Source organism: Microcaecilia unicolor, chromosome 9 (genome assembly GCF_901765095.1).
Source record: "Microcaecilia unicolor chromosome 9, aMicUni1.1, whole genome shotgun sequence".
NCBI classification, from domain to species: Eukaryota; Metazoa; Chordata; class Amphibia; order Gymnophiona; family Siphonopidae; genus Microcaecilia; species Microcaecilia unicolor.
Genome location: NC_044039.1, coordinates 93,696,211 through 93,723,887, shown reverse-complemented (window position 1 = coordinate 93,723,887; position 27,677 = coordinate 93,696,211). Strand labels below are relative to the sequence as shown.

Sequence of the window (27,677 nt, the reverse complement as noted above, 5' to 3'; positions counted from 1 at the left end):
TGGCCCCGGAGTTTTCTCTTTCCTGCTCCTGTTGGGACACGATCACCCGACTCCCATCAGGAGCAGGAGAGAGAAAGAGACCCCAGCACCGGGTCCCTCTTGGAGGCCCAGGGAATTATGCCTCTCCCCCCTTGGCGGCCCTGGCTTTGTGCGGGAGCTTTTGCAGAGGCTAATTTGTAAAGGACGTAAGGACATATAGGGGCCCTTTTTATTAAACTGCATTAAGTGTTAGCACATACTTATTGTGGGCTGACTGTGCTACAGTTGATCTACTTTTGGTGTTAACCTGGATGGATACTTTTGCAGAAATTCATGCGTTACAGTGACCACCCGGGTGGATAAGCAAAGTAGTATTTTCTTCTGTGCACATGTAGCATTTGTATTTTTTCAGCATTTTGATATGACATTAATCTTGTGGAATATTATCCTAGTGTGTTTTTTGTTAAAATTCTCCTGTTTTTTGGCTACAGTAGTTTTTTTTTCTTCTAGTTGGAGTTGTTTTCTATTGTGGCTTGTTTCAGAGGATTGATGAAACCCGTGATAAAAGCCGCTTAAGGGAAGACCTTCTTTGTAGGCGTCCCTGGCAGTTGAGGTTTCCTTTCTTTAATAAGTGATTTATAGGTAATTTCCTCGGTTAATGTTGAGGGCAAATTAAGCAGTATCGGTTTCATATTATATTTTTGCTCTTCAGTATTTTTGATTTTTGAGTAAAAAAGAATCATGGAATTCTAAGTAGGGCTAACAAATGTAACATGCTGATTGCTCACATGATAGGGATATCTCCTCCTGGGCCTCCCCTCCAAATGCTCATCCACCTCCAGCAAGGCGTGAGCCACCAAAGCAGTCACTGCATCCATAATTGCTGTGCAGGTGTTCCACTATAACAGGTGCAACCCGCTGACTCCAGAAACACTATCATGCACACCTCCACCTTCTGCACACAGTCATGAGACACACACCAGCTGCCCAAAACATTCACTTTCTCACCACCAACAAACAATCCAGAAATACATAGCTGTAGCACTAAGCACTTGGTCTTACACCACCAGCCGCAGCGCAGAGCACAGTGACAAACTGGGAGTGGACAGAGATAGAGGACAAGCAGGTAGGGATGTAGAGTGGGAGGTGTAGAGATTTGGGAACAGTGAGGATTTGGTGAGGGAAGCGAGCAGGATACAGATAAAAGGATAGATGTAGATGGGGGGATGGGGGTGGCTAGCAGGTGTGGGCAAGGAGTTGAGGAGGTGAGACACAGAGGAGACAAGGCAGAAAATCTGAAGGTTCAGACTGGGGTAAACACACAAAGGTAATAAAACACTCAGCAGCTCTCTACTTTTTCTTACAACTGACCACTTTCACCTTTCCACTCTCAAATTGGCAAAATGACAGATGGATCTAAAGACAGGTTTAACTTTACCCTAGATGCTTTTAGAGCAGGTCTAATTCTGGCATTTTTCCTTCTGTCCCCAGGACATTTTTTTGCTCTCCGTTATCAGCAATAAATCTTCATCACGTAATACCACCCATGTCACGCCCGAGAGAGAGGGGGGGGGGGGGGGGTGAAGCATTGATTAGTATGCAGAGTCATAGTTAAGAGCGGAAAGTGGTTAAATCAATCAATCATTTGTCTGTTGTGTGAAAAGGTTACAAATCAAGCTATTTTTGTTATGCTGAACTACTGTCCATCTGATGGTTAAATTACACATATTATTTAATAGAAAAATCACCAGAAATATAAATCTTCTCAAAACGAACATGATCAACATACATCCATTATTTAGACCACCAGAACCAGGGCATTCATATATATACACAATACATGTCAATGTAGCTAAATGCTAGTATCACATATCTTGACAATGGCTAGTGGATATTACATATTAATCATATCTCCCAAAGACCCAAATGCCTTTTATATGCTTTTTCACTACAGTTGAAAATGTATAAAAATATATTTGTCTGAAATAGAAAAAATAGAAATGTGAAAAGTTTTAAGAGGGGTAGTTAAGGGAATAATGCACAGTTTTTGCCATTTAAATTGTATCATTATTTGCCTTGAATGCATGTTAGTTTACCACAGCATGAACTAAATATTAATGAGATGCTCCCCATTATTATTAAAATAGCATAATCCAGCCTGGGTTGAACTTCACAAATTGTGTTCTTTGTGGGAAAATGACGCCAGGTTTTAGCTGGCCTTATGTTTCCTCCTCAGGACCATCAGGCCACTAACATGTGATCTGATGCTTCCAGGGAACCTCTTTAAAGGAACTGGTAGCTGCACTTGGACCTTCCACCCCAACACCTCCCCAGCACTCAGAACTTGTATCCCCCTAAGAATCCCCTCTGCAATTAAAATTCCATCCCTTCACTCTCCAGAACCTCCCTTATACTTACTGGAGGTTTCCCTTGTCACTAGTGGGGAAGTGGTAGAGAAGATAGAAGCCATCCACAGTCACTCTGGTCCCATTGGTCACTGGGTTCAAAATGGTGTCACTAAGGTCAAGCTGCAAAATAAGGATGTTGGTAGCTTAACTCCTAGTGATAGTACCACCAGACTACTATTAGGGATTGAGCAGCATCATTTTGAGTCTGTTGATCAATGGAGCAGGAGTGACTGGGGCTCATTGCTGCCAACTGCCCCCACCAGTAATCCATAGGGGGAGATTTGGGAGGCAGGGGTTGGAACTTTGAATGCCAGGAGGGTTCTGAAGGATGGAGATTTGGGAGGCAGGTTAGGAGATGAAGAGATTTGATAATGGGATGTTTGGGGATTGGTTAGTGCCCAACTTAGGGACCATCTTCTGCGTTATTGCACTCAGGGGCTTGCATGTTCCTGGTTACACAGATACAAATTTATATTTACCATGATAATTGTGTAGTTAACTGCTTTGTGCGCCATTCACACATGGTAGTGATCATTAACCTACATAAGACTAATTTTTAAGGTAAGGGGATGAGGGGATTGGATATGGACTGTTAAATAAGATGAGGGGTTGGGTGAGTATAATTTAGTGTGTTAATTATCTGCTGTGTAACAAAAAGAAGTGGGCTATACGTTTTGTATATTTTAAATAAACTTAAAATAAGTGGCTTAACTGTCTTCCAAAAAATGCCTGGAGCACTCCCTACTTTACTGCTGAGATTTTGTACTTAATGGAGGCAATTCTATAACAGGGTGCCTCCAGTTAGGCATGCCAGTGTTGTGTGCTGAGTGTCAATCCTATAATAGCATTGTGATAGCATGCTGAACACTGAGCCTTCATAGAACAGCCGGACCAAGTATGGAATTTGGAGGAGTGGCCTAGTGGTTAGGGTGGTGGACTTTGGTCCTGAGGAACTGAGTTCAATTCCCAATTCAGGCACAGGCAGCTCCTTGTGACTCTGGGCAAGACACTTAACCCTCCATTGCCCCAGGTACAAATAAGTACCTGTATACAATATGTAAGCCGCATTGAGCCTGCCATGAGTGGGAAAGCGTGGGGTACAAATATAACAAAAATCAAATTTTTTTAAAAAGAACTCTATATTTCTTAAACCAAAATATACTGAAGCCTGTTTACTGCACAGCCAGACTGCCTTCCACATATAGGGATAGATTCAGTATATGACACCTAAAAACCCGCTTAAGCAGGTTTGTGGCATTTTGTGTACACTAAGCATTAGTGTGCGCTAAATTCATTAGTGCTCCTTAGTAAAAGGACCCCTTGATTTGGGAAATCTCTACCTAACCTCCACTCTGCCCAGGAAATGTTTTTTTTTTTTGCTAGTGCAGGTAAAAGTACATGCGTACTTTTACAAGCCCACAGAGTAGCCAAATTTTAAATTGCCCATTTACCTTGGTAAGTATCTTTTGGAAATTGCTCTTCCCATCTGTGTTTAAAAGCTCGAGGTTAATTACTAGTAAACTAATAACATTGCTTTTGTTTTTGCTTTGTATACAGCCATCTCTTGGAGTAAAGAAGCCATCCAAAGCCTTACTTTATGTAATTTTAAGCCCTGTGGGCCCTTATTTTTCAAGTGGCACCTTTAATCCAGTCTCACTTTGGGCTAATCCAAAATTTGTAAGAGCATGGAGAGGAGGAACTGGTGACTTCAAAATGGGAGCGTAAGTGATACTTTTTTCCTGCCTTTGTTACATGCCCGTATGTTAAAGGGAAGGCGGACAGTCTCATGCATTGAGTTCCTAATGCAGATTTGCTAACTCAGAGAATAATTTTATAATGAGCTGCCTAGATTTGAAGGCATACATGTGCACATATTATACCTATTTAATAAACTGCCAAAACCCAAGGTCAGCCCAATGTTTTAGATGACCCTTCAGTAGTGCACTCCCCCAAGGCAGCTAAAGGCCATTTCCGCCCACCATGTCCATCATCTTACCTTCCTCTCCCTTCCCTTCTCTTCCCTACCCCCTTTGTGTCCAGCATTTCCCCTTCCCTTCCATATGCCTTCTCCAAGATGTTTAGCATCTCCCCTTCTGTCCTGCATTTCCCCTCTTTGTTCAACCTCTCCCCTTCCCTAGCCCACTGAACGTCTAGCATCTCCTCTTCCAAACCCCTCTGTAGTCCAGCATATCTTCTTCCACTGCCTAACTCCACTTTAGATAACCAGCATCTTTCCTTCCTTTACCTACTCCCCCCACCCTCAGGGTATAGCGTCTCCCCTTCCCTAACATCCTAATTATCAAGCATGCCACTGCACTGCATAATTAAAGCCTGTAAGCAAAGTGAGAGTGTCCAACCTAGGGCCTTAAGCAGAGGTACATGCTCAAGGCCTGTTGGTACTCTGCCCCTTGCCTGGTGCAGCAGGCCTTAAACACTTGCTTCTGCTCAAAGCCTTGTGCCAGCTGCTCTCATTTTGTGTAAGGGTTACTGTTGACTGCCATGGCAGTTCTGCCCCCAAATTTGTGCAACCCTAAGCAGACACTTAATCCGCTTGGTGGTGGGGTTGACCCTGCATAAAACTGCCACACAAACTTACATTTGCTTGAAGGAGGAGGAACTTTGTGTGTGTATGTGCCAGCAGGTATCAGTACTTGTGGATAAGTGTCAACCACACCCCCACTCCGCTCATTCTCTGTTCCTTGGAACACGCAGCATATGTCATTTAAAAATTAGGTGCTATGTTATCCTAATGCCTACTTTAAGGTGTTTACAATTGAGCATATAAAACACTGTTCTGCACATTTAAGTTATTTGGGGAATTACCCAAAACAGAGTGTTTTCCAAGTTGCTGACCTATGTGATGGCCTTGTCTTTCAGACATTCTTTTGAGCTCTGCCTCTGGAGCCAGAGTCTATTCTATGATTGTTTTGTATACCGCTTGCTCTCCAAAAGAATTTGTAGCAGTTAACAAACAAATAAAAGAATACAGTCCCCACAATATAAGAACATAACATAAGAATTGTCATACTGGGTCAGACCAATGGTCTATGTAGACTAGTATCCTGCTTCCAGCAGTGGCCAATCCAGGTCACAAGTACCTGGCAGAAACCCAAATAGAAGCAACATTCCATGCTGCCAAACCCAGGGCAAGCAGTGGCTTCCCCCATGTCTGTCTCAATAGTGGATTATGAACTATTCATCCAGGAACTTGTCCAAACCATTTATTAAACCCAGATACGTTAACCACATTACCACTACTACTACTACTACTACTTAACATTTCTAGAGCGCTACTAGGGTTACGCAGCGCTGTACAAATTAACAATTAAGGACGGTCCCTGCTCGGAAGAGCTTATCTTCTGGCAGCGAGTTCCAGAGCTTAACTATTCTTTGTGTGAAATAATATTTCCACTTATTTGTTTTAAAAGTATTTCCATGTAAGTTCATTGTGTATCCCCTAGTCTTTGTACTTTTTGAAACAGTGAAAAATCAATTCACTTTTACCTGTTCTACATCACTCAGGATTTTTTAGATCTGAATCATATCCCCCCTCAGTTGTCTTTTTTCAAAGCTGAAGAGCCCTAACCTCTTTAGCCTTTCCTCATATGGTAGGATTCCATTCTCTTTATCATTTTGGTTGCCCTTCTTTGAACCTTTTCTAATTCTGCTATATCTTTTTTAAGATATGGTAACCAGAATTGAATGCAATACTCAAAGTGAGGTCGCACCATGGAGCGATACAGAAGCACTATAATATTTTTCGTCTTATTTTGCATCCCTTTCCTAATAATTCTTAGCATCCTGTTGGCTTTTTTTGATTGTGGCTGCACAATGGGCAGAAGATTCAGCGTATTCTATAGAATGACACCTAGATCTTTTTCTTGAGTGCTGACTCCTAAGTGTACCCCAGCATCAGGTAACTATGATTTGGATTATTCTTTCCAATATACATCACTTTGCATTTGTCCATATTAAATTTCATCTGCCATTTGGATGATCAGTCTTCAAGTTTCCTAAGGTCTTCCTGCAATTTTTCACAATCCGCAAGCATTTTTACAACTTAGTTTTGTGTCATCTGTGAATTTAATCACCTCACTTCTGGCTCCGTTTTCCAGATCATTTATAAATATGCAGTACTTTTTTTTGTGCCGGTACACGCTGGTTCGGCATACTGGCACCTTTTTTGTGAGGTCCGGCTCACCTGCCCGCTCCCTTCCATTCGTGCACCCGTGCTCCCTGCTTTGAAATCTTTAATTTACCCGAAGTTGCGGCAAACCGGCAGTAAAAGCAGCAGGCAGGCTCACCTCGTCACTTCCCTTCCCTTTCAGTACCCTGGGGTGTATACCATCCGGTCCAGGAGATTTATCACTCTTTAACTTGTATATTTAGCTCAGTATATTTTGGGTGTATACCATCAGGTTCAGGAGATTTATCACTCTTTAACTTGTCTTTTTAGCTCAGTACATTTTCCAGGTTCTCTGAGATTTCTTTGTTCCTCCGCATCATTGCCCTTGAGGTAGATCTGTTACATCTTCTTCCATAAAGACTCATTGAATGTAATAGATCTACCTATACCATTTCTGGTACAGGTAGATCTATTACATCTTCTTCTATAAAGATTAATTGAATCTTTCCTCTATGGTCTTTTTCTCCATGAGTGCCCCTTTTGCTTCTTCATGATCTAATGGTTCCAAAAATTCCCTCACAGGTTTTCTGCTTCTGATGTATCTGCAAAAGGTGTTACTGTGAGTTATTGTCTCTGTGGCTAGTTTTTCTTCATATTCTCTTTTATCCTTCATGATCAGTGCTTTGTATATAGCTTGACCGCGCTTATGTTACTTCTTATTTTCTTCAGCTGTAACCTTTTTTCATTTTTGAAGGAGGCTCTTTTCCACTTCACCTTTTAACCATGCTGGCTGTCATTTGCCCTTCTTTCCACCTTTGTTAATACGTGGAATACATCTGGTCTGGGTTTCCATAATGGTATTTTTAATGAACATCTACACCTGATTTAAAGTCTCAACCTTTGTTGGCTGAGCTTTTTAGCTTCTTTTTAACCATTTCCTCATTTTGTCATAGTTGCCCTTTAAAAAATTAAATGCTGCTACAATAGATTTCTTTAGTGACTTCAATCCAGATATCAGCTCAGATTTGATCGTTATAATCACTGTTCCCAGCAGATCCAACTCTGTTACTTCTCGTAACATGCCCTGCATTCCACTGAGGACTAGATCAAAAATAGCTCCCCCTGTTGTCGGTTGTTGGACCAGTTGCTCCAAGAAGCAGCTATTCATCACATCTAAGAATTTTACCTCCCTAGTGTTTCCTAATGTAGCATTTATCCAGTCAATATTGGGATTATTTTAATTTTCAGCCATATTTTTGGTTTTGGCCAGAAATGAGCATGTGTTTTCAGTGGAAGCAGATAATTTGTGCTTTGTCCTGTTTGTCTCCCTTCCTTTCCTCCAAACAGGAGTTGCTCCCCACGAGCACCTTCCCCCAACTTGTGGTCTAGGGTTATAATTGGGGCAGGAGCAATCCCCAGTTATTCCTTTCCATTCCAGCTCTGCTCCGATAAAGACGGCCATGACTGGGGCATTACTCCTGCCCTAACTACATTTTAAAACCACCAGGGATTGTAAGGTAGTCCGGGGGGGGGGGGGGGGGGGAGGCTACTATTTGTATTTTTTTTTTGTACTATGATTGCAAACAAGCAGTTATGATCTTCCATAATAGTTTATATGTTAAATAGTGCTCCAAATAAAGGCTTTTGATACAACATTTTAGCAGGAGTTTAAATCTATAAATTCGGGATGATAATGTCCTCAGTTAGCCTCTCTTTGGAGTTATGACATCAACTGTCACTCTGAGTGTGGTGCAGGGGCATAGCCAGACTTCGGGTGAAGGGGGCACATTTTAGCCCCCCCCCCTGGCGACGACGACCCTCCCCCGTGCCTTTCAACCCCCCCTCCTACTGCCGCCAATCCTCCCCCGCCACCGTCAGGTACCTTTGCTGGCAGGGGTCCCAAACACCTGCCAGCCGGTCACCTTCAGCGCCGGTCTCTGTGTCCAGCGCGTTCGCTGATCTGGATTCTGTTTCTGTGAGTCCTCCTGACGTCCTGCACGTTCCAGATCATCAATGCGCTGGAGACCAGCGCTGAAGAAGACTTCGGCTGGCGGCAGGGGAGGGTTGGTGGCAGCGGGGGGGGGGGGGGGGGGGGTCGAATGTGGAAGGGGAGGGTCGGCGGCACAGGGGTTGAAAGCAGGAGGGGCCAGGGCTAAATCTGCGGGGACCCATGCCCCCGTGGCCCCACCTAGCTATGCCCCTGGTGGGGTGCAAAGTCAGCCTCTATAAAAGCACTCTGACTTTTATTTTCAGTTTTCATTAACTGCAGTCCATGTGTGTGGCGGCTATTTTACTTGGAGGTAAAATACAGTGTTTCATTATTTAAATTATTATATTCTGGCATGGATACTGCGGTTTTAGCAGAGGGAAGCAGACTGCAAAGCTCTGGCAATCCCCAGCAGCCTTCACTGGTTCACATTAAGCACATAAGTATTGCCATATTGGGACAGACTGAAGGTCCACCAAGCCCAGCATCCTGTTTCTAACAGTGGCCAATCCAGGTCACAAGTACCTAGCAAGATCCCAAAACAGTATAATATGTTTTATGCTGCTTATCCTAGAAATAAGCACTGGATTTCTCCCAAGTCCATTTTAATAATGGCTTATGGACTTTTCTTTTAGGAAACTATCCAAACCCTTTTTAAACCCCGCTAAGATAACTGTTTTCACTACATTCTTTGGCAACGAATTTCAGAGTTTAATTACACGTTGAGTGAAGAAATATTTTCTCCGATTCATTTTAAATTTACTACTTTGTAGCTTCATTGCGTGACCCCTAGTCCTAGTATTTTGGGAAAGAATAGGGATCCAAGATGGCGTTTGGAGCAGATAGGCATTTTCTGAGCTCCTGAATCTCCGCGATTGTGCCAGACTTTTTGGAGTCTTTCCCTGTGCTAGACATGGGGAAAAGAAAAAAGAAAACCAGGGCTTTTTCCTCCTTGAGCCCTGGAGAAAACCCTACCTCCTGTCAGACCACTCTAGAGAGATTCAGCATTCAAACGCTGGGAGAGCCGGCACCCGCTTCAATTGGTTCTGCAGTTTCTCTGGTGGACTGCAGCATAGAGGGAGTTTCACTTAGTCCTCCCTCCAGCACAGCAGATTCGTGACAACGGAGATGCAGCATGGTGAAGCGCCCGAAGTGGAGTTGGTTTCCCCTGCTGTAAGAGGAGGACCCGTCACTACCTTGTCCCCTTGGACTTCATCACTGGAGGATATGCAGGCTATTCAGTCCTCATCCTCTCTTAACCAGGGAGCTGTTTCTTGTGGTAATGGAGGATTGAAGAAACCAGCTGTGGTGACCATGGAGTCCTTGTGGGACGCAATTCAAGGTTTGAAGTCTTCCCTTCTTCAGGTATCTAACTCCTTTAGGGGAGAGGTCTTGGAGATAGAACAACCTTATCAAACTCTGTCTGGAAAAATTGATTTTCAAGTAAATAAAACTGACTCATTAGAAGGCAAAATTAAACAATTACAGAGCTGTGCCTCAAAATTCATCAGGGAGAGAGATATTCAAGTTTGTAAGCTTGAATATTTAGATAATCGTGGAAGAAGGTATAATCTGAGATTTTTACATTTTCCTAAATCACCGCTGATTCCTGCATTGGAAATGTTGAAAAATATTTTTGTGAAATATTGGGAATTCCGGCTGAGAGTTTCCCGCCCATAGTCAAAGCCCAATATATAATGGGATTTTCGAGATTTACATCTGTGCATCCTCAACCTGAATTAAATCTGACTGAATTCCTGGAAAGCTCTTTAGAAGTTATAACGGAATGGACCACCCTTCTGGTGACTTTTGCTTTAGAGCCAGACAGAAATCAGATACTGGGCCAGCATGATCAGAAAAACAGTCACCAGACAACAAAGGTAGAAAAAAATCATTTTATTTTCATTATAGTGTTTGGAGTATGTCCACTTTGAGAATCAGGTGCTCAACATTAAAAGTTTATATTTATTTACTTATGTATGGCATTTTATCTCACATTATACATGAATTAGGATGTTTTGTGGCTCTGCATGAGAATTGTGATATTATGATCCCTTGTTTCATGTTGTTGACGGTCTGCATTTTCCTTATGGGTGGTATATTGATGTATTAGGTTCTGCCCAGTGTAATATTTATGGTACAGTAAGGTTCTGAGTGTGTTTTTGCACAAAGTTGTGCATAGTGTTTTGCAGTTGAGCGATTGTGGTTAGTATATGCTTTGAGCAACCACTTTATTCTTTGACATATGATACATATCTAATATCTATATTTAATAAAAGGTATTGTGACTTATTTTTATTTATTTATTTTTTCTGTGTGTTATCAGACAATTATGGATTTAAGCTCCACCCATAGCTCCACCCCTAACCCCGCCCCCTTTAGCCTCCCCAAACAGTTGGGCCACCGACCGCCTATGCGGGGAGGTGATCCCCGATTCCCTCCAGTGGTCATCTGGGCAGTTGGGGCACTTTATTGGGACTTGTTCGTGAGAAAAAAAGGTCCAAAAAAAGTGATCCAAAATCGTGGTCAAAACACCTTTTTTTTTTGATTATCAGCTAAAGACGCCCATCTCTCCTCAGCTGATAACCACGCCCCAGTCCCGCTTCCACCACGCCTCTGACACGCCCCCATCAACTTTATTCGTTTCCGCGACGGAGTGCAGTTGGAAACGCCCAAATCGGCTTTCGCTTATACCGATTTTGGGCGCCTTTGCAAGAAAAACGCCCATCTCCCGATTTGGGTCGAAATATAGGCATTTTTCTTTTTCGATTATAAGCTGGTTTGTGTTGTTAGAAAATTTAATTACCTCACTAGTTACTCCTATCTCTAGATCATTTATAAATATGTTAAAAAGCAACAATCATACAACCAAACTTGAGTTTTTAATTTTGGTTTTGGTTTCGGCTTCACCCGAAACCAGGTGATGAATTTCGGCTGCAGTTTTGGTTTCATCTGAAAGCTTTCAGACAGTTTCTGTGGCAGTCTTGTAGTAGTAGTCTTGATTTTGGCCCAAACTGAAAAAAAGTTTTTGGTTAGCCTTTGCTTCCTAGGTTCATGCCCCCTGTACAGTTGCACTGTATGGATTTTGTGTGCTTAATTTCTAGAATCTTGACTAAGAGCAGTTAAAGGTGTAGCTATTAATTAGTGCCAATCAGCACCAATTATAGCCAATTGGTTAATTATTAAATTAAGTTACACATATAACTGACACTGTTCTGTAACTTGCATACACAGCTTTGTGTGGTAAGCATAAAATTGTGCAGACAAGTGTATAGAGTTAGGGGGTATGTGTTCATCTGCCAGCAAACCCATGACTCGCTTTGAATTTTGACCCCACGCTTGTATGTGGCTCTTGAGGATTGGAGTTGCTTATTCTTGTTATAGAATCTGATGATTCATAATAAAATAAGCAACAGAAGTCACACTGATAAGATGAAGCTCTGAATCTTGTGGTTCTGTTCACATCAAATTATTGTTTTTGTCCTCTAGTTTCATGATTTAATTTATTTACAGTACGATCTCGATTATCCAACCTTCACTGATCCGACCATCTGGCATATCTAACCAACCCCTGGTGATATCACACAGCTTCTCTTTCTGTTTTCTGAACCTGGGACCCTACTTTTACCACTGTTGTGAGCCGGGACCCTACTTTTACCGCTCTTGTTTCTGCTTTGACTTCTCTTTTCGTTTTCTGAACCTGGACTCTACTTTTACCACCACTGTGAGGTGGAACCCTACTTTTACTGCCTTTTGTTTCTTCATTGTTTGAGAGATTGCCATTGTTTTCCGTATTATCCAACAATTCATTTATCTTTCAACGGGTCAATCCCGCTTAGATCAGATAATTGAAACTTTACTGTACTTGATATTTAGTACAAAATAGTTTCAAAGTGATTTACAATAAATATAACAATTATTGCAATTTAAAAGGGTTTACATAACATAGCATTATTACAATTACAGTTACCATAACCATAATAAGTTCGAATTGCATTCACAAAAAGCCATATTTGTAAGGCTTCATGAGAACCTATATAACATAACTATAATATTTAAGAACTTCCAAAGGAATTTTAAAAGTCATCAGCAGATACACAGCTTTGTCTGAGGTGCTCTACAGTCTCCATTAAAGATCACCATATGATGTTCTGTAAAAAAAAATAGTAACTGCTGCTATAATTTCCATGTGTAAGTATAGATGAAATGTTCATTTTCACCTAAATGTCTTTTTACTTGCTCATAATGTGGTCTTAGTAAAGAAAAGGTTGATCTTATTGGCAAAGTGATAAGAGTAACTGTTAGTGTGATGGTCCCTTGATCGTGTAGAGAGAGAGGGGGAGAGCTGATTAATCTAGCAGCATGGTACAGCAATGACAGTAAACATTTTCTTTTTTTCATTTCTGAAAGGAATTATGGCCCATCAATTTTTGCACAATATGAAGCTGTAGATGCAGGGTGTCAACAAGTTTTGTGGCTGAATGGTGATGATCATCAAATCACTGAAGTTGGAACCATGAATCTTTTCTTATATTGGGTGAATGAAAATGGAGGTAAAACAACGTCTAGTATTTAATCTCAGCTATTATTTTCTAAATTGAAAGCTGGCTTGTTCTTTCCAAAGCAGGGGTTTCTTTTTCCAGTTTTCAAGTTCCTTTCCAATGCACTCACCCACTGTTATCCCTCTGGACTCCCCGATTGCCCTAGTTTCTTTCCAATGTACTCACCAACCTCCCTCCTCCAACACAATCATTCATCTATCCCAACCTCTTATGATGTGCCACTCACACCCCAGTCCCTCCCCCGATAATACTCATTAGTCCCAGACCCTTCTTGCTCTTGGCCATCCATTGAACATTCTCCATTCCCACTGCTGTGCTACTCTTCTCCTTTCAGCCAGGGGGTTGGGATAGGCGAATGCATTAGAGAAAGAGTGGGGAGTACATCAGGAAGAGTGAATGGAGAGGAAAGTATATTGGGCTTTCCCCGTTACAGTTGTCACCGTTCCTTTACTGTGCTTCCGCCATGTTCCTACTTCTCCTTTTACTGTTAGGGCTTCACCAACTGCTGCTGTCTAACCCTTTGCCTGCTGGTATCATGCCCAACTGCTGCTGTTTCTGTGCTACTAAATATGGTTTTCTTTATTGTGAGATTAATACAAGAGTACATGCGCCATATGACTCAAGCTCACAGTCAGCAGATGTGTAAGGAGCCAGTGCACAAAGAATTAGACAGTACATGTTCAATGAAGCCATAGAAGCAGTAGGAGCTGTGCTGGCAGCTTTTAGGAAGTCAACGTGGTGGCGTTTGTGAAAAATTGTTCCAGAGGTTGTAAACTCAAATGCATTCATTGTTTAGTACTTATTGTGTACACAGCACTTCACAAACTTTCTTTTATGTAAATAAAAGGCCAATATTCAAAGATATCTTTACTGTGGAGGGAGGGCGGGAATGGGGTGAAAATTTTTCCCCGGAGTGGCTAGCTGCCTAGTTTCACTGGACGCAGGAAAAAAATTGGAATTGTCAGGATGTGTAGGTCTCAGGAGACAAATAGTTCACTGTTGATGATTTTATGTCATTTGGTTTAACACATGCTAAAATATTTGGTGGGTACTTTTTAAAGCAAATTGCAAAGTTGTGAAGTCCATGGAACTTGCAACAGTATTTAAAGATAAAGTATGAGTATATACTTGCCTTGAAAACTGTCTAAGTAAAAAGCACATGTAGAAATTTAGAGTGACCCTTTCTGCAGGCATGTTTACCTTAAAATAACAGGCATAGAATTAAAAATTCATAATTGCATTATTACCTCCCCCTATAAACCCCCCTCTATTTTTGCAGTCAATTCTCCTTGCTAGGTGGCCATTTACTTGTATAAATGGCATTTGAGGCAACCTCTGAGTGCTCACTGTTTAGTAGACTGAGTTAACTGTTAATGCAGCAATTAATGTGTGCTGTTAAAGTGGGCGCTGTGCTAACAATGTGATATCTTAGAAGTTAACACATGGTAATTTCAGTGTTAACAGCTAACGAACAATAGGATGGATGGAGAATGGGTAGGAACCACATTAAAGTTAACATAGAGAAAGATACTGTGTGTTATAGCCTGTTAATGTGGCAGATCATTATTATTATTAGGATTTATTTACCGCCTTTTTGAAGGAATTCACTCAAGGCGATGTACAGTAAGAATAGATCAAACATGAGCAATAGACAATTACAGCAGTAAAAATATTCAAGCAACAATACAAAGTATGGCATGGTATACTACTTGCAATGACTACACAATACGTAATAGAACATTATAATTGATAGTTTTTGCCTTATAACAGTTACAAATACACTTGAGGCAGTACTTTTGACCTTCTGGAGATATTCTTCTGCAGTGCATGCTTTTGGCTTGATTGTGATCTGAGCCCAAACAGATGAGATACCTGGTACCTATGTTGGGACGCATCTGACAATGGAGACAAGAAATGAAAAAGATACTGCTGGAGCTGAAAATTCTTTTATCATGTAATACAGTTAGTACCACCTCAATAGGTGTAGCTATCTGCATCATGTTATCTGCAACGTAGTTAGGACCAGATTCTAGAAAAGGTGTTCAAAATTAAGCATCAGGAAAAAATCAGTTCTAACCGCTGTTCTGTAAAGGACGTGCACCCTTTATAGAATAGTGCTTAAGTGTGGATCTTGTGCCTAACTCAGGATGACACCTGGTGAAACCTGTGTAAATGCTGGTGCCCAAGTTAGGTGCACTTACCCAATATTCTATAATATAACTATGAGTGCAGATTTTCAGAATGCCCCTGCCCCTTCTCATAGTTATGCCCAATTTTGAGATACACTCTATGGGAGTTAGGTGCCCTGCCTTAACATAATTAGTGCCAATAATTGCTTGTTAAAAAGCCAATTAGCTCAATAGTCAATTAAATTGTGTGCATAGTTTTTGGCGACTTTTATAGAATTAGGGGATTAATGTACAGTAAGGAACTTTTCTCTGTGTTAAATGTATGACAAGATGCTGAGTTTGCCCCTAATGTCAATACAGAAGTGGTTTTACAGCGACTGTATGTTAATATCTGTAAAATGTTACCACAGTTTAGTAATTATGCTCCTAAAGGTTTTAGCACCATTTTAAGTGCCCATTAAGGAGCAGACTTGTGGAATGGAGAAGTAGTGCTTAGTGCAGCAGGGGTAGAACCAGGATGGGGCTCACATCCCACTGACACTTCTTGAGAGTAATTTTGTAACCGGTTGCTTAGATGGGAAGGTCAAGCAGGCCTCTATATTATAAAGCCACATAGATGTTCTGGGAGTTTATTTCAGAAGCATTACCACACGTAAATGGCTTACTCATGTAGCTTGCATACACGTGTAAATGATTTGGGGGTATGGTTGGGCATGTCTTAGATGATACACAGATCTACATGTGAATGCTTTAGGTAACAAAGGGAATTCACTTTAATGGAAACAAATTTCCGTGTTGGGTTTTACATCAGCTCAAAGGCACACACACATTTTTAGAAAGTGCTCATTTTGGCCCGGGCTTTACACAAGCGACTAAGCGATTAATTTTTTAAACCCCCCCCCCCCCCCCATTGTTTATTCCTGCCTCAAAAATGAAGCAAAATGAAAATTGTGGGCCTTGGTACATAATTGGTAGCACTTACATTAGGCACTTGTACACATGCAAATAGGTTTATGCTGCATTTTTTTCTCACATGTATATTTGTGTGCCAGCAAATACACTTGCAGTCTTGCATGAGTTACATGTATTTTACAGAAAGCTCTGTGTTTGGCAGAGCCTTTTGTAAAACATTGCTGGAACTGAGCTCATTCCACTCTGAACATCTGAATTCCCATCTCAGTGCTATATGTAAAATGAGCCTTCACTTATCCTTATAAAATTGCCCCTGAAAACCTGCAGAAATCGCAGCTATAATGAAGCCATGCACGTTTAGATTACCTCAGAAACTCATGTAAATATACACACTTATAATATGTGTGAATGTTCATATTTTAGAAATGCCGCATGTAAATAGTGACTCTCCTATGCTGTGCCCAAACTCCATTTGCAAATGTACCTACTCCAGAATTGCATGTGAGTGTGCACATTCTAAGTACATTCAATATGGAGCTATCAATAGAAATCAAACAAAATAAAACATGGAAAAGAAAATAAGATGATACCTTTTTTATTGGACATAACTTAATACATTTCTTGATTAGCTTTCGAAGGTTGCCCTTCTTCGTCAGATCGGAAATAAATTTCCTCCGTTTTTGATAAACTGCATTGTTTGTTAAGTTGTGAGACTGTTTCTAGTTCCATATTGAATGTACTTAGACAGTATCTGCAATAAAAGGGGTTGTTGACTTTTGGAAATAGCTTCCCTCTTGAGCTCTGATTTATTTTAGAGTATAATTTTATAAGTGCCATTTTAAATGTGTCATATGTGTGCAAAAATGACTTTATTAAATTAGTCCCCTTGTGACCTTGGGTAAGTTGCTTAACACTTAGACCTCTGTTTTGATTCACAGTGAAATAGTACATTTATGTGCTAATTTACTAATCTGTGGTTACTGGATTCCACAGCAGGTTTTTTTAATTTTCGCATTTTTGTGGGTTGGCATATTGCATGATGCTGGCTGCAGTAATGCAAAGTCAGAAGGCTTCAGTTTAGACCCACTGTCTTTTTAAAGGGCTATTCAAGAAAATGGTGTCAGGTTAAGACGCGGTTGTGGAGGCTCCTGCTCCATCTGGCATAAAATATTCTTGTTTCCATTGTTTGTTACTTCATTTGTGTCTAAATAAAGAGGCAAGGAGAAGGTTTATTCTCCTGCCCTGCTTGCTACCTCCTCTCCACAACAAACCGTCATAACATCTTATATCCGCCACCATAGCTTTAACAGTGTAGTTACACTTTTCTTCATCTGGATCTCTGCTGCTTGAAATAGACCTTCACCCATTATCAGAACCCCCACACAAACCCCTTGGGGCTCCAGATATCTTCAACCAATGCTGTTATCAATATAACACCAAACAGCATCCTTGGTGGATTTTCACTCCACCCCCTGTTCTTCTTCCTACCAATTGGCTTGGGCCACCACCCTCTTTGCTACAACATGTACAATTTTTGAACAACCCCAAAACAATGCAGCCAGCTGCGAACAACCATGCGTTGCAGCTAGTGGGAGAATCTGGCACAAAGATATGGTCTCCTAATGGCTGTGCATGCTCTGTTCCATGGGCCCTGCCCCTTATCTTTCCTCATTCCAGTTCAATGCTGGCCAGGCAATGGTTTGGATTTAATCCTGACCCTCATCCTATGCCTTCTGCCCACACCTGCTCTTGTGCTTTCCCTAGCATGCACACCCCTCCTTCTATCCCATCCTCCCTGCAACCCTATGTGGGGACTCAGGATTAGGGTATGAGCCCTCATGGCCATGTTCAAAACAGCTGGGCAGGCCAGTTATCCAGTCTCTCTCCATTCTGCGATATCTGATCGCTGTTGCTAGCCATTTGCTTTGTTTTAAATTTGCTACTGACTATAGCCTGTAATGTAGCTAAATCTGGATCATAGCTGTGAGTATAATGCAGAGTGCTTTACTTTTCATTTATGGCATAATGGAGAGTTATAGATTCCTATGATGGCATAATGTATGCTTAGGAGTAATCTTTTTTTTTTTTTTAATTTCACAAGGTCTTTTATTGAAACAAGAGTAGCATGAATATTACAATGCTAGGAATCAGCAAACATATCTCTTATGACCACACAGATCTAAGAAACACAGGGTACTTATAACATAGCAATCAGTATAGTCTAACCTCACTTTATATAAGGTTTATGTTAAATCCCCTCTCCGCTTCCCCCAACGCCCCCCCCCCCCATCCACCAACACAGCCAAACTCCAAGATGTACAAACCACTTAGGGCTCAGGCCCACCCAACAGTAGTACATGTTTAGCGGTAGCTGGTGGAGATCCCAAGCTCTGTCAGCTGAAGACTTTCCCCTGATAGTAACAAAACTCTACTCTCCACAATACTGGCACCTGCGCATACTCAGTTTTCAGCGCATGCCTGCTGCAGACTGCCAAGGTGGAAAGAAGCATTTTCCTGCCAGCTGAGATATATGTTTTTGGAGGTGGTGGTGGGGGGAGAACATTTGGTGCCCACCCACTTCTTACCTAGGCCCACCCAAAATCTGTTGTCTGGCTACGCCCCTGGTACAAACTTCCCCCTCCATACCCCTAACCACCTTCATTGCTGCAAAAGCTGTGAGTACTTTTTACCTATGGTTTTTCTCCAATTCTCAAAGTTTTGAAGAAGTACATTTTCAAAGTATACCTTCAATTCTATAAATTGGCACCAAGATTTATGTGTCCCAATGCTGTGTGCTTAGTCGTGATTCTTTTTTTTTTTTTTTCTTTATTCATTTAGACATATTTATACAAGAAACATCTTGTGTTGAAAAGCATCAGTTAACTAAGAAATTACATATACTAATAATATCAAAACACAGGAAAAATGACACTCAAGTCCATAAATTGAGATCCAAGAATTTGGAAACTCAGGGAGAAAAAAAAAGGAAAAGAAGACTCAGGATAAAGCATTCTCTGTTAGGTGGATTTAACATCTAGTCCTTTAACGCTTTTCCATTTTCGCTGAGTTTACAAGCGCTGAGACATGGGCAGGTTCTGTAAATACATATTTCTTCCCCTCAAAGCCTTACTATGCACTTGCAGGGGTATCTTAAAAAAAAGGTACCCCCCAGGTGCAACACTTCAGGCTTAAGGAGCAAGAATTGTTTCCTCCGTTGTCTAGTCTCCTTAGAGGCATCAGGAAAAAGCAGTATATTAAAACCTAAAAAAGGTTTATCTTTATTTCGGAAAAACAAACGGAAGATCTAATTTTTGTCAGGCAATAGTGCAACTGTCACCACTAAAGTGGCGGTTGTTGCCAATTCCGTGTCGGAAGATTCAAGCAAAAGAGAAACATCTATAGGTTGTTCAGTTACTGGATTCAAGTCCTTCCCTGGAATATAATAAACTTGAGAAAATAGTGGCAGATTCTGATCCAGTATATTCAAAACTTCATGTAAATAACGTTTTAACATCTCAAGAGGAACTATATTTGGTACTCTAGGAAAATTAACAAATCTCAGGTTATGGCTTTTTGTATAATTATCAAACACTTCCATTCTCTGCTTGAGATTCATCAAGTCTTTTACCATCGTTGGTTGTAATGTTTCCAGTTTTACAATTCTTTGATCCATCTTATCTATTTTGTCATCCAAAACCTTAACTTCTTCCTATTTTTCTTGTAAGCCAGTTTCCAATGAATTTACTCTCGGTGCAATAACATTGATCTGTTTAATAAATGTTTGTCCCAAGGTGGACACTAAGTCCCACAATGCGTCGAGTGTTGCCTCCTTTGGTTTAACTACCAACTCTTTAGGAATTCATACCTTGCAGAAGACTGTCCAAAAATCCCACCTTGCCCCTCAGCTCCTCTCCTCTCAATCCGTGGCGATTCTTCGGGCAAACTGCCCTCCACTCCTTCCATTGTTGTAAACAGTCTCCAACCGACGTTCTTCTGAGTCCTTAATTCCCACTTGGGGCGACCCTGTCGGTTCCAGTAGGAAGGAGCTAGCTCCAATCGGCTGAGGAGGTGGAGTGCGCGTGGCAGGGCTCAGAGTAGTATCCAGACCGGGGGAAGCTGAAATCTCCCGATCGCCGGAGGCAAGTCGTGATTCTATAATGACATCTGCTTGCCAAGATTCCATTACAGAATACAAGCATGAGTTGACATTGGTGCCCCTAAAATTATGCTCCAACAGTTATGCCAAGTCATAACATATATCACCCTTCCTGATATTCAGGGCTATTTAACCAACCATCCAGGAACAGCTCATGGCAGTTAAATATCATTTAATCAGCTATGAGCTGAGTATTAGCACTTAGCGCACAGCAGCTAACTGGCTAGCCATGAATATTCAGTGCTTCGCCAGCTAAGTTTAGCAGCCAAACTGGACCACCTAAGTAGCAATCCTAACTTTGGCTGCTATAAACTGAACCAGCCAGAGAAGGACACCCATCTTTTGACACAAATCGGGAGATGGGCATCCTTCTCTCAGGGTCGCCCAAATCGGCATAACGGAAAGCCGATTTTGGGCATCCCCAACTGCAGTCCGTCACAAGGACGACCAAAGTTCCTGGGGGCATGTTGGAGGCGAAGCGAAGGTGGGACTAGGGCTTGCTTAAGAGATGGACGTCCTCAGCCGATAATGGAAAAAAGAAGGGTGTCCCTGACGAGCATTTTTTTCACTTGGTCCATTTATTTCACAACCAAGCCTCAAAAAGGTGTCCACACTGACCAGATGATGGGGATGACCTCCCCTTACTCCCCCAGTGGCCACCAACCCCCTCCCACCCTAAAAAAAAGTTAAATTTTTTTTGCCAGCCTCTATGCCAGCCTCAAATGTCATACCCAGCTCCATGACAGCAGTATGCAGGTACCTGGAGCAGTTTTAGTGGGTGCAGTGCAGTTCAGGCAGGCGGACCCAGGTCCATCCCCCCCACCTGTTACACTTGTGCTAGTAAATGTGAGCCCTCCAAAACCCACCAGAAACCCACTGTACCCACATCTAGGTGCCCCCTTCATCCCTAAGGGCTATGGTAGTGGTGTACAGTTGTGTGTAGTTGGTTTGGGGGGGGGGTGTTGGGGGGCTCAGCACACAAGGTAAGGGAGCTATGTATCTGGGAGCAATTTATGAAGTCCACTGCAGTGCCCCCTAGGGTGCCCGGTTGGTGTCCTGGCTTGTGAGGGGAACTAGTGCACTATAAATGCTGGCTCCTCCCATGACCAAAGGGCTTGGATTTGGTCGTTTCTGTGATGGGCATTCTTGGTTTCCCATCGCCGAAAATCAGAAATGAACAAGTCTAGGGACGACCATCTCTAAGGACGACCTAAATGTCAAGATTTGGGCGTCCCCGACCGTATTATCCAAACGAAAGATGGATGCCCATCTTGTTTTGATAATATGGGTTTCCCCGCCCCTTTGCAGGGACGTTTTGCGAGGACGTCCTCAGCAAAACTTGGGTGTCCCTTTCGATTATGCCCCTCCACATGGTTTACAATTTCTGTTACAGGTACTTTGTAATGTTCCTAATGGGCTCACAATCTAGACAGCATGGAGTTAATTTTATAACAGGGCCCAAGATTATTAGGGTAGGAAGATATCTATTTTTAGCTTATTTTATAAAGACATGTGGAGGGGCATTTTTAAAGGACTGTCCAAGTCAGAATTGTAGAATGGGTAAACATAAATCAATTTTTTTTTACTCTTTCAAAAAGCACAAAGACTAGGGGACACTTATGCAGTAATCAAGCAGCCTTTTTCATGAGTGTACTCTGATTATTTATTTATTTATTTATTTATTTATTTATTTTCTAGCTAAGATTTATTTATTACCTTTTGGAAGCAATTCACTGAAGGCAGTGTGCAGCATTTATTCAACAGTATACATTTTTTCTTTGATTTTCAGCAGATGTTGCATATGCAAATGAAAATATTTCTGAAAAATATTTGTGCTGACAATTGCTATTCTTGAAGCTCTGTCATGCTATGTTTTTTGCTCATTTTTCTGATGTGATGTCATGTATACGCAGGAGAGAACTTTTCACATACATGTAACAGGTACAGAACTAGTTTCAGTGTCTGGTTGACTGATGCTATAAACATGATTTGTACAATATATTATTTGAAAATATCTTTAATAAAGTTTTCAACCAAAGAAAGCTGCAGGGAAATGCAAGTACATTCTAAAAAATACCTCTGTCTGAGGTAATTAAACATGAACAGGCTCTGGTTCCAAGATGGCCGCTTGCAGTTAACGCTGAGGGAACCTCTCGTCCACGTTCTATAATTATGCCTAAATGAAGGGGGAAATCGACAGCCCGAACTTCCCCGTGAACCCCCTCCTTACCTTCAGGTCCTATTGACCGTTATCTGAGGACCCAAGGAACTGAACAGACGGTTGAGCGAAGGACCATAGGGGAAGTGGCGATGATGGAAGGAAGCACTTCTCCCGGGCTTGAAACAAGTCTAAGTCCCAACCGAAGACCTCCACCTCCGCAACCGCTGTGGTCAAGCTCCCCCCTTGCAGGCGTCTCTGAGCAGGTCCCAGGTGGTGTGCTATCAGCGGCTAGCGAAGTTCCTCAACAGCGAAACACGAGGGAGGAGGAGGGGTTGTTAGACTCCTCAGGAAGGAGAGCCTCAGGAGTCGGTAATGAGGTTGTGGAACAGCAAGATGCAAGCCGTGCAGAAGCTCCGGAGCAGATTTTGGAGGTCCCCCAGGAATTATTAGCAAACCCACGAGAGGTAACCCTTGATTCATTATGGGACCTGGTTTCAAAACTGGGGAAAACTTTTTGCAGCAATGTAAAGATATTAATACTAAAGTTGAAAAGCTTGAAGTGAGAATGGTAAAATGTGAATCAGAAATAAAAACTTTGGGCAATAAGTAGGAAGTTTTTGAAAAAACGTTGGAGAATTCTCAGTCTGTTCAGGCAATGATTATTAAAGATACATAAAATCTGAGAAACAAAACTGAAATCTATGATAACTATATGAAAAGATTTAACCTCAGATTTGTGAATTTCCCCAAAATTCCTATGATAAAACCTATAGACATGTTAAAAAGATACTTAAAAGAAATACTGGAGATTTCAGATGAACATATGCCTCCATTCACACAAGTCTACTATATTCCAATGAAAGAGAAAAAATCAAATCAGCAACTACAATCAAACAATTTGGACCTTTCAGCTTTTTTGGAGACCTCGGAGTCTGAACAAGCCATGACAGCTACTTTGTTAGCCTCCATGGCATTGCTTCCTTATAAGCAATGGCTCTTTCGGCTGTTCTTTCAGAAAAAAGAAAAACCCTTTTTAGGGTTTAAAATTTCCTTATACCCGGATGTTTCCAAAGAAACTCAACGGAAAAGACAGCAATTTCTTATAATGGAGACCACAGGTTTTGCAACTTCGGGGAACCTTTTTTCTTCGTTTCCCTTGCAAATGTGTAGTGAAATATAATTCAGTTAAGTATGTGTTTACGGAGCCAACACATTTAACAACCTTTGTATCTTCAAAAAGAGCTGTGGAGTAATATATAATATCAGCTCCTAGTTAACTGCAAATTCTTGTTTATATAATTTTTTCCTTTTTGTCTTCCATCTATTGTTAATCTTTGAATCCCTTAATGAGGACTTGAGTGGATTTTAGTATGAGGGTTAGAATGTTTTCACTTGTCTTGTTTAATTTTCTTTAATTTACACTATTTGAACAAGAATGATTTCTTGGATTTGTGAATGGCAAACTATAAAAAAAAAAAAAAAAACATGAACAGGCTCTCATTCTAATAAACCATGTCCCCCCTCCCCTCACAACTAGGACAGGTTAGATAGATGAACTGGACTAAAACAGGCCCCTTGGAACTCATCTGAAACTTAAACTTCCAAATTATTCAGCACCACTGAATGAACCCACACAGTAAGAGTGTTCAAAAAAGGAGTCCAAAGTTTAAGAAATCTCCGCTTAAACAAGTGACTACGTGTGTCTAAAGAAAGTCTCTCCATCCTTAATAGCTCGTGCATGTGACTGCTCCACTGGGCCAATGCTGGGGCTTCAGAATGATTTCACTGAATTAGGATGCAGCGCTTGGTGACTAATGATGAATTTAGAAAAAAACCCGACACTCTGATCCCTTCTCAGATCATGGTCACTTATCCAGTAAACAGATCTGGGGCGTGGCCTGCCAAGAACACTGCTACAACTTTCCCAAATAGAAATCACCTGCCAAAAGTGGTGAATGGATGTGCAATCCCAAATACAGTGCTTATAGGAAGCCTCTGGTGTATGATCACATTTCACGCAGGATCCATCTGTGGGAAATCCCATTTTCTGAGCTCAGGATGGGTGGATATATATTTGCAAGAGGAACTTGTAGTGGAGTTCTTGAAGCTGAATGCTTTCCACTAAGCTCTGCAAGAATTTGTTAATGTCCTGGTAACCAAAATCAGTGATCTAGGGAGCTACCACCTCATAGAGAGGATGGAGGCCTTGAGGTATTAACAGGGCAGCATAATGATGTTGCAAAAGTCCTTTAGTCACTGCTAGGAGAGACCAAGCATCATCAAAATCTGATTCTTCAAAACCTGTTTGAAAAGTCTTAATCAAGGTGGAAGCCTGTGCATAGTGAACCGGTCCGTTTTGGACCTGTGAGGAGTGCATCGCAGTGAGTTATTTGTATGCAATTTTTACTTTTAGCAGTGCTGTACTGTTGCAGAAAAGAGTATTATATTAGCTTTTTGGTTTCTAACTTGCGTTTATGAAAGGTCTTCATCAAAGGTTTTTTTTAAAAAGACCTCTTGTTTGCTTTTTTTGGTAGCTATCAAATTTTCATGTTATTGTAAAACTCCTGAGGCAGGCACTGGCCGAAACATGGCCATGTGAAGTCTTTGATGAAAGAGTGCTTTACTCAGCTCCAGGACTTTTGTTCACAATAAAGCATTGTTTCATTGCCGATCCCATTGTCTGCTGAGTCTTCCGCTTCCCACTCTCGCGTCCTCTGTCCCATATAAGGAACAATGTAAAATCACCCATCTTCCCTAGTCTTCACAATAACAATGATGTTCTTAAAAGGGAATTGCCTTATTAATCAGAATTCCCTCCCTACAGGTGATCAGAGCAATGGAAGAAAAACACTGACCCACCCACTCCCTCTTCAACTTTTGATGCTTCAAAACAGACAGATGAGCCTCCTGCAGTAGTGCCACTCCCGCTTCCTGGTGGCATACATTTGGCAAAATCTTCTTCCTCTTAATTGGGGAATTAATGCCAACATTCCAGGTCACAATATTCAGTGTCATCATGAGGAAAATGGGAGTAGAACCAAAGCTCTTAAGTCAACATAGTTCAAAATGAAATAAGAGGAGAGAGCTCTTCACAATACAGACATCATATAAAGCACACAGCGAACAGCACATGCACTTATTCCATACACCTGTCCCATAGTCACCTTTCTCCTGCCTTCTCCCTCCCCTTCCCCCATCCCCTACATCCAGTGGTGTGCTGGTAAATTTTTAACAACAGGCTCTCTCCATGGTCCACCTCGGCACCCCCCCGGTCCATCTCGGCGCCCCCCCCATCCACCTCGGTGCCCCCCCATCCACCTCTGCGCCCCCCCCCCGTCCACCACTGCGCCCCCCCCCAAAAACAATTGCAGAGCTGGCTATACCCCGGGGGAGGGGGGGGGGGGCGGCCAACACATTACTCTCTCCAGGAAAAAAAAATGTAATTATTCCAGGTTCCAACCTAATTCATGTTTAATATGGGATAAAATGCCATAAATAAGTAAATAAATATAAACTTTTAATGTTCAGCACCTGATTCTCAAAGTGGACATATTCCAAACACTATAATGAAAATAAAAAAAAATTTTTCTACCTTTGTTGTCTGGTGACTTTGTTTCTCTGATCATGCTGGTCCAATATCTGATCCTGCTGCTCTCTATCTGTTCCCTTGACTCCGTTTCCAGGGCTTCCTTTCCATTTATTTCTTTTCTTTCCTCCTTTCTTCTTCATTTCTGGTCCTCTGCAGACTTGACTGTACAGTGGATCCAACTTCTGCCTATTTTCTCCATCCATGTGCAGTTTCTCTCCTCACTTCCTTTTCCCTCATCTAATCTCCTTCCTCTATCTTCCCTCCATGTCCAGCATTTCTTCTCTCTCCCTTCCCTCCCCTCCATCCATGTCCAGAATTTCTCTTGCTCTCCCCTCCATCCATGTCCTGAAACTCTCCTCTCTCCCCTGCCTCTCTCTATCCATCCATACCCAGCAATTCTCTTCTCTCCCCTGCCCCCCTCTACCCACCCATGCTCAGCAAGTCTCTCCCCTGCCCCCCTCTATGCACCCATGCCCAGCAAGTCTCCCCTGCCCCCCTCTACCCACCCATGCCCAGCAGGTCTACCTGCCCCCCTCTACGCACCCATGCCCAGCAAGTCTCTCCCCTGCCCCCCTCTACCCACCCATGCTCAGCAAGTCTCTCCCCTGCCCCCCTCTACCCACCCATGCCCAGCAAGCCTCTCTCCTGCCCCCCTCTACCCACCCATGCCCAGCAGGTCTCTCCTCTGCCCCCCTCTATGCACCCATGCCCAGCAAGTCTCTCCCCTGCCCCCCTCTACCCACCCATGCCCAGCAAGTCTCTCCCCTGCCCCCCTCTACCCACCCAGCGATTCTCCTCCCTCCCCTGCCGCTCCAAAGCATGTCCAAAGATGTCCTTCGCTCCCACCCTCCCCTCTCGCTCCCCTCAGTCTTTTTTTAATTACCTCCGTCGAAGCACGCGCCATTTAAAGTCCTGCTGCGTGCTGGCCGTCTCCAGGCTTCCCCTGCTTGATTCACCTTCATTCTGACGTCAATTCCTTTTTTCGCGAAGGTGGGACTAAGGCACGAACATCATCCGAATCAAGCAGGGGAAGCCTGGAGATGGCCAGCACGCAGCAGGGCTTTAAATGGCGTGCGCTTCGATGGAGGTAATTAAAAAAAGACGGAGGGGAGCAGGAGGGGAGGGTGGGAGCGAAGGACATCTTTGGACATGCTTCGGAGCGGCAGGGGAGGTAAGCATGGCCTGTGATGGCGCCCTCCTGCCATGCTTACCTCCCACAATGGAGCCGGCTCGCCCCCAACAACAACCGGCTCGCAAGAGCTGTCAAAATTTAACAAGCGGCTCTTGCGAGCCGGTGCGAGCCGGCTTCAGCACACCACTGCCTACATCCCCCATATTCATAACAAGATAAAGTAAATATTTCAGGCTTCCTCTTTATATAGTACCATTTACGCAGAGGAATCTCTTTTTAATTCAGCAAGTAAAAAGAACAATTTAGAAACATAGTAATACAGAACCTAGGATAATTACTGAGAGGACCGTGGAGTGCCTGGTCAGTTCAAGGACTGGCTCTTCAAACAGTTATTGCGGGAACACTTCTGCCACCAACTAGGAGTGGCCGGGCAAAAGGTTATAGCCCACGGAGGGGACGTCCACCTCTTTGCAGAGCCTTAGTTTGCATAAACAATCTTATGCTTCCTGTACAGTATGCACCCTATACTCTCTCCC

At 42.3% G+C, this 27,677-nt stretch overlaps 1 protein-coding gene across 2 annotated transcripts in view; it reads left to right on the top strand.

The window, feature by feature from the left end:
• Positions 1-27,677, top strand: part of BCAT1 (branched chain amino acid transaminase 1) — a 119,106-nt gene that overhangs the window by 73,226 nt on the left and 18,203 nt on the right. For both annotated transcript variants that reach the window (XM_030213861.1, XM_030213859.1), the window contains exons 6-7: positions 3,945-4,108; positions 12,911-13,053. In XM_030213861.1, the coding sequence (XP_030069721.1) occupies positions 3,945-4,108; positions 12,911-13,053 (307 nt within the window). The remainder of the gene's footprint in view (positions 1-3,944; positions 4,109-12,910; positions 13,054-27,677) is intronic.